Source organism: Bufo gargarizans, chromosome 1, assembly GCF_014858855.1.
Source record: "Bufo gargarizans isolate SCDJY-AF-19 chromosome 1, ASM1485885v1, whole genome shotgun sequence".
In the NCBI taxonomy this organism is placed as follows: domain Eukaryota; kingdom Metazoa; phylum Chordata; class Amphibia; order Anura; family Bufonidae; genus Bufo; species Bufo gargarizans.
This window is the reverse complement of record NC_058080.1, coordinates 432830161-432844751: the sequence shown is the minus strand read 5'-3', so window position 1 is coordinate 432844751 and position 14591 is coordinate 432830161. Positions and strand designations below refer to the sequence as shown.

At 44.6% G+C, this 14591-nt stretch overlaps 1 protein-coding gene across 3 annotated transcripts in view; it reads right to left on the bottom strand.

The window, feature by feature from the left end:
- Positions 1-6645, bottom strand: part of SLC1A1 (solute carrier family 1 member 1) — a 73300-nt gene extending 66655 nt beyond the window's left edge. For 2 of the 3 annotated variants that reach the window (XM_044272032.1, XM_044272041.1), the window contains exon 1: positions 6403-6645. In XM_044272032.1, the coding sequence (XP_044127967.1) occupies positions 6403-6493 (91 nt within the window). In that variant the 5' untranslated portion in view covers positions 6494-6645. The remainder of the gene's footprint in view (positions 1-6402) is intronic. The other variant, XM_044272024.1, reaches the window with a different exon arrangement.
- Positions 6646-14591: the final 7946 nt, after the last annotated feature.

The window sequence follows — 14591 nt, the reverse complement described above, 5'->3', positions numbered from 1 at the left end:
CTGACGCCCTGTCAGAGGTGCGTCCCAATCCATCCACGGCACCTGAGGTCGGAGGTCGGGTGCTGGGAATGTTTCTACAATGTTTGTATTGGTGGGCAGTGCGCCCTCCCCTCCCCCCGGTATTAAAAACATTGGTCGGCAGTGCGTCCTCCTCCTCCCCTTTCCAGTATTAAAATCATTGGTGGGCAGTGTGCCCCCTCAGTATTAAAATCATTGGTGGGCAGTGTGTCCTCCATCATTGGCAGCAGCGGCAGTTCCGATCGGAGTCCCAACAGTGTAATGCTGGGGCTCCGATCAGTCACCATGGCAGCCAGGACGCTTTTGAAGTCCTGTCTGCCATGGTCAGTTACTTAGCAGCATTATACTTACATGCGCTGTGGCCGCCCAGCGCTCCTTCTTAATGTAACTCACAGGTCTGTGCGGCGCATTGCTATAAGCATAAGCAATGCACCGCACAGACCTGTGAGTTACAATGTTGGGACTCCGATCAGAACTGTCGCTGATGGGGGGGAGGGCGCAGTGTCCACCAATGATTTTAATACTGGGAAGGGGGGGAGGGCGCACTGCCCACCAATGATTTTACTACTGGGGGGGGGGCATTGCCCACCAATGCAAACATTGTAGAAACATTCCCGGCAACCGACCTCTGACAGGGAGCTGCCGTCCGTGCAATTAACCCCTCAGGTGCCGCGGATGGCAGCAACCTGTCAGGGGTGCGTCCCCATCACCATGGGAATGCCTCGGGTTTAGAATATACCATTGGATCCGAGTTTTCTCAAATCCGATGGTATATTTTAACTTCAAGAATCCCCATCACCATGGGAACGCCTCTGTGTTAGAATATACCATTGGATGTGAGTTTTCACGATCGTGAAAACTCAGATCTGAAAAAGCTAATAGTATTATTTTCCGTTATAACCATGTTAAAATTGGAAAATAATAAAGTGAAGTTCGCGTCCCCATTGACTTTAATGGAGTCCGGGTTCGGGGTCAAGTTTGGGTCCTAAAACCCAAACTTTGACCTAAAGTTCGGCCGAACCCGGCGAACCCAAACTTCACCGGGTTCGCTCAACACTAGCGGTGACTGAGCAGTGTGAGTAGAGCAGTGACGCAGCAGCGGTGACAGAGGAGGGGGGGGGCACGGTGTAGTGATAGCGTGGGGAAGAAGAAATGACAGAGCTGGAGGGGTGGAGCAATGAAAGTTTCTGGGAGCAGTGACAGAGCCGTTACAGAGCCAGGGGCATTGATAGAACTCTCAACTCTGCCAGCATCCCTCAGAGGACCCCCTTTCTGCAGGTGTTGTCAAACTGGGAAGGTGAGGGGGTCCTTTCCATGTCACATCAGCAGCAAATTTGCCTAAACCACCTAGAAGTACGGGTAGTAACGTGCTAAGAGCAAGAGTGTGCACTAAACTAGTTGCTATGATCACATTAAGGCCTCGTTCACACCAGGCAGTGCGTTCCGGCCTGATTCTGTCCAGAATGCACTGCACCGCATTGCGGCCGGCTAACTATCTTGTGGGGCAGGAGGGGGCGTAGTGGTCTGTTGAAGTGATTGGCACCATAACTATGCCCAGCGGCTGCAATGCGATCGGCTGCACAGGATCGCAAGGCACATTATGCCTGCAGTCCAGTCCAAACAAAATGTTTCCATTGCCGGAACTGCCTGCCGGATCAGGCAATCTGCATGCAAACGGACAGCATTTGTAGATGCGGATCCGTTCTTGCAATGCATTTGTGATCACTCTGCCGCAAGTGTGAAAGTAGCCTAAGTGTATATAGACAGATCGCTGTCAGTCACCAATAGTTTGTACACAGGGGAGGTATTATCAGTGATTGATAGCATTCTCTGTGTGTGTGTGTATATATAGATAGCTGTCAGTCACTGATAGTTGTACACGGGGAGGTGTTATCAGTGATAGCATTCTCTTTGTAAGTGTGTATACATAGATAGCTGTCAGTCACTGATAGTTGTACACGGGGAGGTGTTATCAGTGATTGTTAGCATTCTCTTTTTTTCTAAGTGTGTATACATAGATAGCTGTCAGTAATGTCTCTCCGTTTATCCGTCTCTATTTTTTATTTTTTTTTCACATCCGGGTCCGACATTCCGGTATTTTTAATCCCGGATCCGGCACTAATACATTTCAATGTAAATTAATGCTGGATCCGGCATTCTGGCAACTGATCCAGAATTTGGGACGGAGATAATACCGCAGCATGCTGAAGTATTTCCTCCATCCAAAACGCCTTTCAGTGACTGAACGGAAGACATCCTGATGCATCCTGAACGGATTGCTCTGCATTCAGAATGCATGGGGATGAAACTGATCAGTTCTTTTCCGGTATTGAGCCCCTATAACGGAACTCAGCGCCGGAAAAGAATAACGCTAGTGTGAAAGTACCCTTACACAGAGAATGCTATCAATCACTAATAACACCTCCCCTGTAAACAATGAAATCAGAAAGAGCAGAGATATAAACGTATAAATTACAGGTTTTACTGAATCTTTTCCCATAAAACTATCAATCTGCTCAGCCCCTCCTGCTCTATAGCATGCTGCCTGTATAGCATTTTGTGGTCCTCTTTATATGAGAAATACTACTGTGAAGCTAATAGCTTTCTGTGAATCTATTTCCAAGGATACTTTGAAACAGTGTTACAATCTGGCATAAACAACCTATCAACACAACTAATACTAGGCAGCCTATTAACCCTTCCACAATAAGAAGGTCTGTGCACAGACTAGCCTCCACCATGTCCAGCTGTGCCACTGCTAGCATGCACATTTAACTTGATTTTTATTTTGCTCACTGCATCCAAAACGTAACAGAATGTACCTCCTGCGGAAATGATCACATTCCACGTGTTATAGACCACGTATCCTCATGCTTCATAACATACAATTTCCTGCAGTCTACAGTCTGGTGGTTATCCATCAAGGGTGCTTCTCTGCTCCTGCTCGTGACAGTTCAGGAGAGCTTTCAGAGAAAGTAGCTTTAGGGTCCATTCAGAGACCGTAGGACTCTGTGCCCGTAATGCGGACCAGAGGCATGGATCTGAAGGCCAAGCGATTCTGTGGGCTTTCGGCTCAAAACATAAAGAATGTCCTATCTGTTTCCGTATCTTGTGGATCGCAGACACATTCAAGCAAATGTGGTGCACATGGCTGGTGCATGGGCATGGAGCACGTATACTCATTTGAATGGACCCTAACTTGCTTGCCTATGACTACGTGTATTCTCATTTGCGGTCCATTTATACTCACCTTACTTCACATCTTACAGTCTTACAGTAATTAGTTCTTTGGGATTTGACCCTCCTCCTCGATCATTGTCTCTTCAGAACCCATGTCATATTATTACAAAAGACAAACCTGGGTTTTGCCCACTTTTTGGACAGATGGTCGGAAGAGAAAGGCTATCCTGAAATAACCTGAAGAGTTACATTACTCTCTTCTCCTAAGCTCAATGGCTCAGCAGAAATGGTTTATGACTATCCTTTACAGCATGCTCCGCTATCTGCTGTTGCTGGAGGTCTACGTCAGCATTTGTAACTGCATGATGATTTTTCTTTCTGATCAGTCTGATATCTATCCATAAGATTAAAGCCTCATTCACACGTCAGTGTTCGGTCAGTGATTTCCATCAGTGATTGTGAGCCAAACCAGGATTGGAGCCTCCATAGACATAAGATATAAGGGAAAGATCTGCACCTGTTCTGTGTTTTGGCTCAAAATTACTGATGGAAATCACTGAGGGCCATACACGGCCATAGCCGTTTTTGTGGTCAGCAAATTGCGGATCAGCAAAACACGAATACTGTCCATGCGTGTTCTGCATTTTGCGGAACTGAATGTCCGGCCCTCTATAGAACTGTCCTATCCTTGTCCATAATACAGCTAAAGAATAGGACAGGTGCTGCAGAACGGACATATGGAAGCTGTCCCCATCTTTTGCAGCCCAGTTGAAGTAAATGGGTCCACATCTGAACTGCAAAAAATGCAAATCGGATGCAGGAAAAAAAAAAATGTTGTGTGCATGAGACCTATGTGAAAAAAGTCTAAGGCTACATGCACACGACAGTGATTTTTTTTTTGTTAAAAACGGATAAACTGTCCATTTTTTAACTGACTTTTTTTTCACTAATGCCTTTCTGAGAAATTGAATTGCATGGGAGCAGTCTGTCAGTGAAAAACGGACAAGATAGAACATGTAAAAAATTTTAAAGTCCGTATTTCACTGACAGTAAAAAAAACTGCTGTGTGAATAAGCCCATAATATGTCCTGAGATAAACTAGTGGCCCCACTGTATAGCCTGTCAGCCTACAGTCCGGTTTAAAGGCTGCATACGACTTCTGCTGTTACCCTACTTATCTGAATGAAGCTTGCAGAAACCCCTATGCTACCAAAAAACCCATTCAGATATATGGAACAGATTTTCAGTTTCAAAAATGTATGCAACAAGATAGATATTAGGTAGAAATCAGATAGATGGATAGATAGATATTAGGTAGAAATCAGACAGATATTAGGTAGAAATCAGATGGATAGATAGATAGCTAGATATTAGGTAGAAATCAGACAGATAGATATTAGGTAGAAATCAGATAGAAAGATAGATATTAGGTAGAAATCAGATGGATAGATAGATAGCTAGATATTAGGTAGAAATCAGATAGATAGATAGATGGTAGAAATCAGATGGATGGATAGATAGATATGGATAGATAGATATTATAGAGTGAACGTGTAGTCCGCAGGTTACACATACGGGATGGGGGGTGCCGCGTGACTGACAAGTGAGTGGTCGGCAGCTTTGCCGTGGATTCTCTCCAGGTTCACGTGAAAACAGGTCAAAGGGGAACAGTGATCTAAAAATTGGTGGAGTACCTGAGACCCAGGGTCTCTGACCCAACAGATATTCACAGGGGATGGTACAGTGGGTGTATTCCCCATTCATAAAAGTGAATGTACTGAAAAACATCCCGTACTGTTCAATCCATCATACATTAACCATAAAGGGATGCTCCCATAAGTAATCTATATTACAGTGGACTTTGTAATAAAGCAAGAATGTATTACTCTATAACTGCATGGCTGTAAAGCTGGAAAATTCCAGGTCCATATGCTAAACTAATCGAAAGGGTCCTTTTGGCATATGCCAGGCCCGTATACAGGGGCAGAACTTTATTTCTCTGGTATAGTAGACTATACAGAAGAGAAAAACGTAAACTGCGTGGTATATACTTTATTACTATGGGGTCCTATATGGGCAATGTATGCCACGGTATACTGATGCAGGGGCTTATGTTGCAGTCTGCTGTGAGTGGTATTCTCCTGATGTGTACCTTGGAACGGAGGGTAATGGAGAGGTGCGAACAGCGCCTAAGTTGTGCATCTAAGTGACTGTAAAGGTAACTGACTTAGGCTCCGTTCACATTCAGCTTGGGTCCTTGAGTCAAGCTCCTTGGGACTTGCATCTCTGCTTTATTCATTATTCTATGCTAAAATCTAGTTATTTAGTATACTCACTTATATAGCGCTACTATATTCCGCAGCGCTTTACAGACATCATCATCACTGTCCCCAAGTGGGGCTCACAATCTAAGTTCCCTATCAGTATGTGTTTGGAGTGTGGGAGGAAACCGGAGTCCCCGGAGGAAAGCCACGTAAACACGGGGAGAACATACAAACTCCATGCAGATGTTGTCCTTGGTCGGATTCAAACCTAGGACCCCAGATCATAGATGGATTGCTATATCTATCTCTGTATCTGATTTCTATCTACCGCTATCTAATAGATAATATAACGTAGATAGAAATCGGATAGATAGATAGATAGATAGATAGATATGGATTGATACATATATTATAATAGGATATATTATAGGATAGGTATTAAAGTAGATAGATAGAAATCAGATGGATGGGTATTAGATAATATAAATTAGACAGACAGATGTTAGATAAATAGATGATAGACAGATGACATTAGCTTGTTTGACAGATAGGTATCTACCTATCTATGTATCTAATATCTATCAATCTATTTCATATCTATCTGTCTAACAAGCTAATATCATCTGTCTATCATCTATTTATCTAACATCTGTCTGTCTAATATATATTATCTAATACCCATCCATCTGACATCTATCTCATACACGATGTCCATGAAGCTTCTCCCCATCTATAGACTAGCTAGTGCAGAATGAAGCCCTCTTGCAGCCCCCATTCCTACAGGCCCACATGGAGACGGTGCCCTGGTCCTTGGTAACCACCATATTATCTGACTGCTCCTCTGCAGCATTACCACCTCCTGCCTTCCAGAGCACATAGCAATGCCTTGTGTAGGATGTCCCCCGTCCCCATAGCACAGACATGGATGCAGCACACTGACCTAGGACCACAGCCACCACGGTGGTGATGAGCAGCCAGTTGTTCTTCAGGATCCGCTTGCAGTCGCAGCCTTTCTTCATCTTCTTCCCCATGGCGGAGACGATGCGGGGGCGTGTGACGATGCGGAGCTGCACTGTGTGACTGCGGCAGGAGCCCGGAGGTGTCTGCTGCTGCTGCTGGCGGGAAGGGCTGATAATGACGAGTACCTGTGGGCACTGCCTCACCAACCTGGCCGCCCTCCTCCCTAATAAATGGGCATTGTTCCTCGTCCCGCCTCGCTGTTTATTTCGCTCACGGTGAATCACTGTTATTTCCTCATCACTTGTTCAGTGACACTTTCACTGCTGAGCTCTCCTCAGAATGTCCTCATGGAAGATGTGGACAATGGAGGCCAAGTGCTGCTGACAAACACCTCACACGGCCTGGAGGTAGATGGCTGCTATTGTATTAAAAATGAGAACTGGGTCCAAGGGGAAGAAGGTGTCAGTCTTTTATGTACACCTGTTCTTTGTCTTGGATCCCATTCAAATGGTGACCAAGAAATATGACATTGGATGGAAAAAGAGAGGCACATATGGAATGGAACCTAAAACTTGTAAAGCCAAAAACATGTAAAGAGCTGGTTGTGTGCACATTAGTCTACAACAGGGATCAGCAACCTTCGGCACTCCAGCTGTTGTGAAACTACAACTCCCAGCATGCTTCTTACACTTCTGTGGGAGTTCAGAGAACAGCTAAGCAAGTGTGCATGATGGGAGATGTAGTTTCACAACACCTGGAGTGCCGGAGGTTGCTGATCCCTGCTCTACAAGGTGCTCTGCGCACTGCTAAAAGTAACATTTGAGGAGAAATCTTGCACACAGGGGCGTAGCTAAAGGCTCAAGTTCACCTTGGGACCCCCTTACCTCAGTGCTTTGTGGCCAGGGGCTTTGTGCTGTCTGACGCAAAACTTGAAGGCCCCCCCCATGCCGAATTCTTGACCTAACCCTTTCCCTCCAGCCAGAGGTGTAACTTGGAAAATCAAGATTGAGATATAGCTGGATATACAATAAGTCACGCGGAAAACGAAATCGAGGTAATCAGAGCTAACGTGAAAAAGACTATTTCTAACATACCTTTAATGTATCACATAGATGGTAAGGGAACAAATGTGCCCATATTAGAATTGCTATATAGCCAGTAACAAAACCCCACAGAAAAAAATCTATGAAGTGAACGATGAACATATATGCAATAGGGAGGTTGGGGGATTAGCTTTGGTGACCCGTCCCTACGTCACCCTGTATATCCCTTAGCCTGATGGTGGAGGTTCCCTGTCCCCGTTCCTAAGGCCTCATGCACACTACTGTTGTTCAGGTCCGCATCCGAGCCGCAGTTTTTGCAGCTCGGGTGCGGACCCATTCACTTCAATAGGACAGCAAAAGATGTGGACAGCACTCCGCGTGCTGTCCGCATCCGTTGCTCCGTTCCGTGGCCCCGCAAAAAAAAATATAACATGTCCTATTCTTGTCCGTTTGGCTGACAAAAATAGGCATTTCTACAATAGGCCGTCTATTCCTTTCCGCAAATTGCGGAAAGCACGCGGGCGGCTTCCGCAAAAAACGGAACGGTCGTGTTCATGAGGCCTAAAGCTGATATATCCCTATTGCAGTCCTACAAGAACAGAATAATGGAGCAATACACGTTCCTAAATATATACATGAATAAAGTTGGTGCAGTAAACCCGACGCGTTTCTCCTTTAACTAGAGGTTTATCAGGGGGTGGTAAACATTTATAGACAACAAAAAAACGTAGGGGCGAAGAAACCTAGAAAATCAGATAACTGCTGATAACACTTAGCTCCCGGACGGAGGTGGGACAAGAGGATCCCCAAGGTAGAATGATGAAACCAGGTAATATCCTGAAAAGTGGATATGAAGATGTACATAATAGCGATGTATATGGAAATAAGTAAATGAGGTATGACGATCTCATATTGGATTACTCACTAATCATGGGGAGCCCACGTTCAAACAGTCTGGTCGATACATAGCCTATGCAGCTGATGGCTGCGGTGCCGGCGCCCAAATTTTAGCGCCAGCGCCGCATAGAGCTTCCGGACGCTAGGGGAGTTACGGTGGAATGCACCCTGGAACGCAACAGATGATTTCCTGTAAGTATTATCAGCAGTTATCTGATTTTCCATGTTTCTTTATCCCTACGTTTTTTGTTGTCTATCAATGTTTGCCACCCTTGACGAACCTCTAGTCAAAGGGGAAACGCGTCGGGTTACTGCACCAGATTTATTCATGTATATATTTAGGAGCGTTTATTGCTCCCTTATTCTGTTCTTGTAGGGCTGCAATAGGGATATATCAGCTTTAGGAATGGGGACAGGTGTAACTTAACCTGCATGCACTTTCTATAATACCAGTGTTTTCTTATGCGGCACAAGGGCCCCCTCGGGCTCCTGGTCCCCGGGACCAACTGCTACCTCTGCACCTGCTATAGCTACGCCCCTGCTTGCACACAAAGAAGTGCTTTCACCCCACAATCCCTCCATCTTTGATTAGAGACAGGCTATGGCCAATGCGTGAGCTCACACACAAGACAGGAAGTTCAGGACAGGAACAGGGCTTTATGCCCATTCACTGCAACCAGGGGCACAACAAATAACCTTATGGTCCCATTGCAAAACTTGGAATAGACCCCCTTCCACCAGAATCACCTTCAGCAGAAAGTTTAGAGCATGAACTGATTATTTCATTTTTGGTAATACACAGAGCTAATTCCTACAATGCTAATAGCAGAAGGATGTTCAGGGTGATGTCGCAATACGGGGATAATGCACACAGTGGTGTCAAAAAAGTGGGATAATGTATACAGAGATATCCAAGTAAATGGACAACTCAAACCAAAAAAGTCAAAATGTACTGTATAATGTAACACTGTGGATAATGCAAAAAATAAAAATCTGACAGCGCTCCTGTTTAAAATAAGCAGTGGGTGCGCGTCTCCAAGGAAAGTGGTGAGCTTCCCTTAATTGATCGGAAGCCCATATATCCAAAGAATAAAGTATGGAGACAGCACATCCTCCTTGTGAAGTTTGGAATCTGGAATAAACTTCACAAGAAGTACTTGCTGTCTCCATACTTCATTCTTTGGATATACTGTGGATAACGCAGTGAGGTTACAGCACAGACCTTTTGCAAAACATCTCCTTTCATTGTCCATAGCCATCACTAACTACACCTAAGCCTGAATTGAGATGGTCCCCTTTTTTGTAGGGCCCCATGGAAGCTGTTATGCTTGTTACCCTGTAAGGAAGAAGTGGCTCTACTCTTCTCGGTGGGTCAGAAGAACAAGGATGAGAAGATAAGTATGATTTCGTTTAGGACCCTTCATCAGATTTAACCACTTAAGGACCACAGGTTTATACACCCCTAGTGACCAGGCCCTTTTTTACAAATCGGCACTCCACAACTTTAGCGGTTTATTGCTCGGTCATGCAACTTACCACCCAAATGAATTTTACCTCCTTTTCTTCTCACTAATAGAGCTTTCATTTGGTGGTATTTCATTGCTGCTGACATTTTTACTTTTTTTGTTATTAATCAAAATTTAACAATTTTTTTGCAAAAAAATGTCATTTTTCACTTTCAGTTGTAAAATGTTGCAAAAAAAACGACATCCATATATAAATTTTTCGCTAAATTTATTGTTCTACATGTCTTTGATTAAAAAAAAATGTTTGGGTAAAAAAAAAAAATTGTTTGGGTAAAAGTTATAGCGTTTACAAACTATGGTACAAAAATGTGAATTTCCGCTTTTTGAAGCAGCTCTGATTTTCTGAGCACCTGTCATGATTCCTGAGGTTCTACAATGCCCAAACAGTATAACTACCCCACAAATGACCCCATTTCGGAAAGTAGACACCCTAAGGTATTCGTTGATGGGCATAGTGAGTTCATAGAACTTTTTATTTTTTATCACAAGTTAGCGGAAAATGATGATTTATTATTATTATTTTTTTTTCTTACAAAGTCTCATATTCCACTAACTTGTGACAAAAAATAAAAACTTCCATGAACTCACTATGCCCATCACGAAATACCTTGGGGTGTCTTCTTTCCAAAATGGGGTCACTTGTGGGGTAGTTATACTGCCCTGGCAATTTAGGGGCCCAAATGTGTGGTTAGTAGTTTGAAATCAAAATGTGTAAAAAATGGCCTGTGAAATCCGAAAGGTGCTCTTTGGAATGTGTGCCCCTTTGCCCACCTAGGCGGCAAAAAAGTGACACACATCTGGTATCGCCGTACTCAGGAGAAGTTGGGGAATGTGTTTTGGGGTGTCATTTTACATATACCCATGCTGGGTGAGAGAAATATCTTGGCAAAAGACAACTTTTCCCATTTTTTTATACACAGTTGGCATTTGACCAAGATATTTATATCACCCAGCATGGGTATATGTAAAATGACACCCCAAAACACATTGCCCAACTTCTCCTGAGTACGGCGATACCAGATGTGTAACACTTTTTTGCAGCCTAGGTGGGTTTTTATTTTTTGTCACAAGTTAGTGGAATATGAGACTTTGTAAGGGAAAAAAAAAAAAATCATCACCCCCCTGTAAGGCTCCATTCAGACGTCCGCATGTGTTTTGCGGATCCGATCCATGTATCCGTGGATCCGTAAAAAATCATACGGACGTCTGAATGGAGCCTTACAGGGGGGTGATCAATGACAGGGGGTGATCAGGGAGTGTATATGGGGTGATCACCCCCCTGTAAGGCTCCATTCAGAAGTCCGTATGTGTTTTGCGGATCCGATCCATGTATCCGTGGATCCGTAAAAATCATACGGACGTCTGAATGGAGCCTTACAGGGGGGTGATCAATGACAGGGGGGTGATCAATGACAGGGGGTGATCAGGAAGTCTATATGGGTGATCACCCCTCTGTCATTGATCACCCCCCTGTAAGGCTCCATTCAGACGTCCGTATGTGTTTTGCGGATCCGATCCATGTATCCGTGGATCCGTAAAAATCATACGGACGTCTGAATGGAGCCTTACAGGGGGGTGATCAATGACGGAGGTGATCAGGGAGTCTATATGGGTGATCACTCCTCTGTAATTGATCACCCCCCTGTAAGGCTCCATTCAGACCACCGCATGTGTTTTGCGGATCCGATCCATGTATCAGTGGATCCGTAAAAATCATACGGACGTCTGAATGGAGCCTTACAGGGGGGTGATCAATGACAGGGAAGTAATCAGGAAGTCTATATGCGTGATCACCGCCTTGTCATTGATCACCCCCCTGTAAGGCTCCATTCAGACGTCCGTATGCGTTTTGCGGATCCGATCCATGTATCCGTGGATCCGTAAAAATCATACGGACCTCTGAATGGAGCCTTACAGGGGGGTGATCAATGACAGGGGGGTGATCAATGACAGGGGGGTGATCAGGGAGTCTATATGGGCTGATCAGTGGTTTATAAAGGGTTAATAAGTGACAGGGGGGGGTGTAGTGTAGTGGTGTTTGGTGCTACTTTAGTGAGCTGCCTGAGTCCTCTGGTGGTCGATCCTAACAAAAGGGACCACCAGAGGACCAGGTAGCAGGTATATTAGACGCTGTTATCAAAACAGCGTCTAATATGCCTGTTAGGGGTTAAAAAAATCACATCTCCAGCCTGCCAGCGAGCGATCGCAAGATGACGCCTATTGGCGTTAGCGTAGCCTGGGAGCGCCGCAGAGATGACGCCTTTCGGCGTTAGCGTAGCGCTAAGTGGTTCAACCAATGTTACAGATGACAGTTTTTTCACAACAATCTATAAAGGTTAAAAAAATACCCCTCTGTTCCGCTGCTGTGCCCCCCCCCCCCCCCACGGTTTTTGGCACCTGATATGCTAAGTCAGAGTATCGGTACAGGGAGGAGGAGACGTTTGGTTTTCTCAGAGGGCGTTTACTTCTCCCTGGCTGTGATACCCATCTGACTGCAGCGGACCACACCACAGCCAGGGAGAAGGTGAGCTGTTCTTGTGAGATTTAGGAGAACAGGCTATGTACAGTCGTGGCCAAAAGTTTTAAGAATTACATAAATATTGGAAATTGGAAAAGTTAGTGCTAAAGTTTTTATAATAGCAATTTGCATATACTCCAGAATGTTATGAAGAGTGATCAGATGAATTGCATAGTCGTTCTTTGACATGAAAATTAACTTAATCCCCAAAAAACATTTCCACTGCATTTCATTGCTGTCATTAAAGGACCTTCTGAGATCATTTCAGTAATCGTCTTGTTAACTCAGGTGAGAATGTTGACGAGCACAAGGCTGGAGATCATTATGTCAGGCTGATTGGGTTAAATGACAGACTTGACCTGTTAAAAGGAGGGTGATGCTTGAAATCATTGTTCTTCCATTGTTAACCATGGTGACCTGCAAAGAAACGCGTGCAGCCATCATTGCGTTGCATAACAATGGTTCACAGGCAAGGATATTGTGGCTACTAAGATTGCACCTCAATCAACAATTTATAGGATCATCAAGAACTTCAGGGAAAGAGGTTCAATTCTTGTTAAGAAGGCTTCAGGGCGTCCAAGAAAGTCCAGCAAGCGCCAGGATCGTCTCCTAAAGAGGATTCACCTGCGGGATTGGAGTGCCACCAGTGCAGAGCTTGCTCAGGAATGGCAGCAGGCAGGTGTGAGCGCATCTGCACGCACAGTGAGGCGAAGACTTTTGGAAGATGGCCTGGTGTCAAGAAGGGCAGCAAAAAAGCCACTTCTCTCCAAAAAAAACATCAGGGACAGATTGATCTTCTGCAGAAAATATGGTGAATGGACTGCTGAGGACTGGGGCAAAGTCATATTCTCTGATGAAGCCTCTTTCCGAATTTTTGGGGCATCAGGAAAAAGGCTTGTCCGGAGAAGAAAAGGTGAGCGCTACCATCAGTCCAGCCAACCGCTGCGACTTCCTGACCCCGGGTATAACGGAGTCAGGCGTGGTTCTTGACACCCTTGTGACATGAGCGCTACCATCAGTCCTGTGTCATGCCAACAGTAAAGCATCCTGAGACCATTCATGTGTGGGGTTGCTTCTCATCCAAGGGAGTGGGCTCACTCTCAATTTTGCCCAAAAACACAGCCATGAATAAAGAATGGTACCAAAACACCCTCCAACAGCAACTTCTTCCAACAATCCAACAACAGTTTGGTGAAGAACAATGCATTCTCCAGCACGATGGAGCACCGTGCCATAAGGCAAAAGTGATAACTAAGTGGCTCGAGGACCAAAACGTTGACATTTTGGGTCCATGGCCTGGAAACTCCCCAGATCTTAATCCCATTGAGAACTTGTGGTCAATCCTCAATAGGCGGGTGGACAAACAAAAACCCACTAATTCTGACAAACTCCAAGAAGTGATTATGAAAGAATGGGTTGCTATCAGTCAGGAATTGGCCCAGAGGTTGATTGAGAGCATGCCCAGTCGAATTGCACAGGTCCTGAAAAAGAAGGGCCAACACTGCAAATACTGACTCTGCATAAATGTCATGTAATTGTCGATAAAAGCCTTTGAAACGTATGAAGTGCGTGTAATTATATTTCACTGCATCACAGAAACAACTGAAACAAAGATCTAAAAGCAGTTTAGCAGCAAACTTTGTAAAAACTAATATTTGTGTCATTCTCAAAACTTTTGGCCACGACTGTACATGAGTATAGTACTTGCTATGCTCACTTACATAGCCTGTTCTCGTGAAATCTGATAATCTCACTAGAAGAGCTCAGCTTCTCTCTGGCTGTGGTGTGGTCCGCTGCAATCGGACGGGTATCACAGCCAGGGAGAAGGAGACACCCAAATGTCTCTTCCTCCCTGTACCGATACTCTAAATTAGCATATCAGGTGCCAAAAACAGCTTAGGCACAGCTGCGGAACCCAGGGGTATTTTTTAAAATATTTTTTGCATCTATAGGGGCTGCACTAAGCTTGCCAGCTTTTAATACATAAACCCATGAAATATCCTCTTTAAAGGGATTCTGTCACCAAGTTTTGGGCTATAGAGATGTGGACATGCACGGCTAGGTCGCCACTAGCATGTCCGCAATATATCTGTCCTATAGGGCTGTGTGGTTTTAATTTCTTTAAAAAGGATTTTATAGATATGTAAATGAGTCTTGTATGTGTCCAAGGGGCTGTACGAACCTT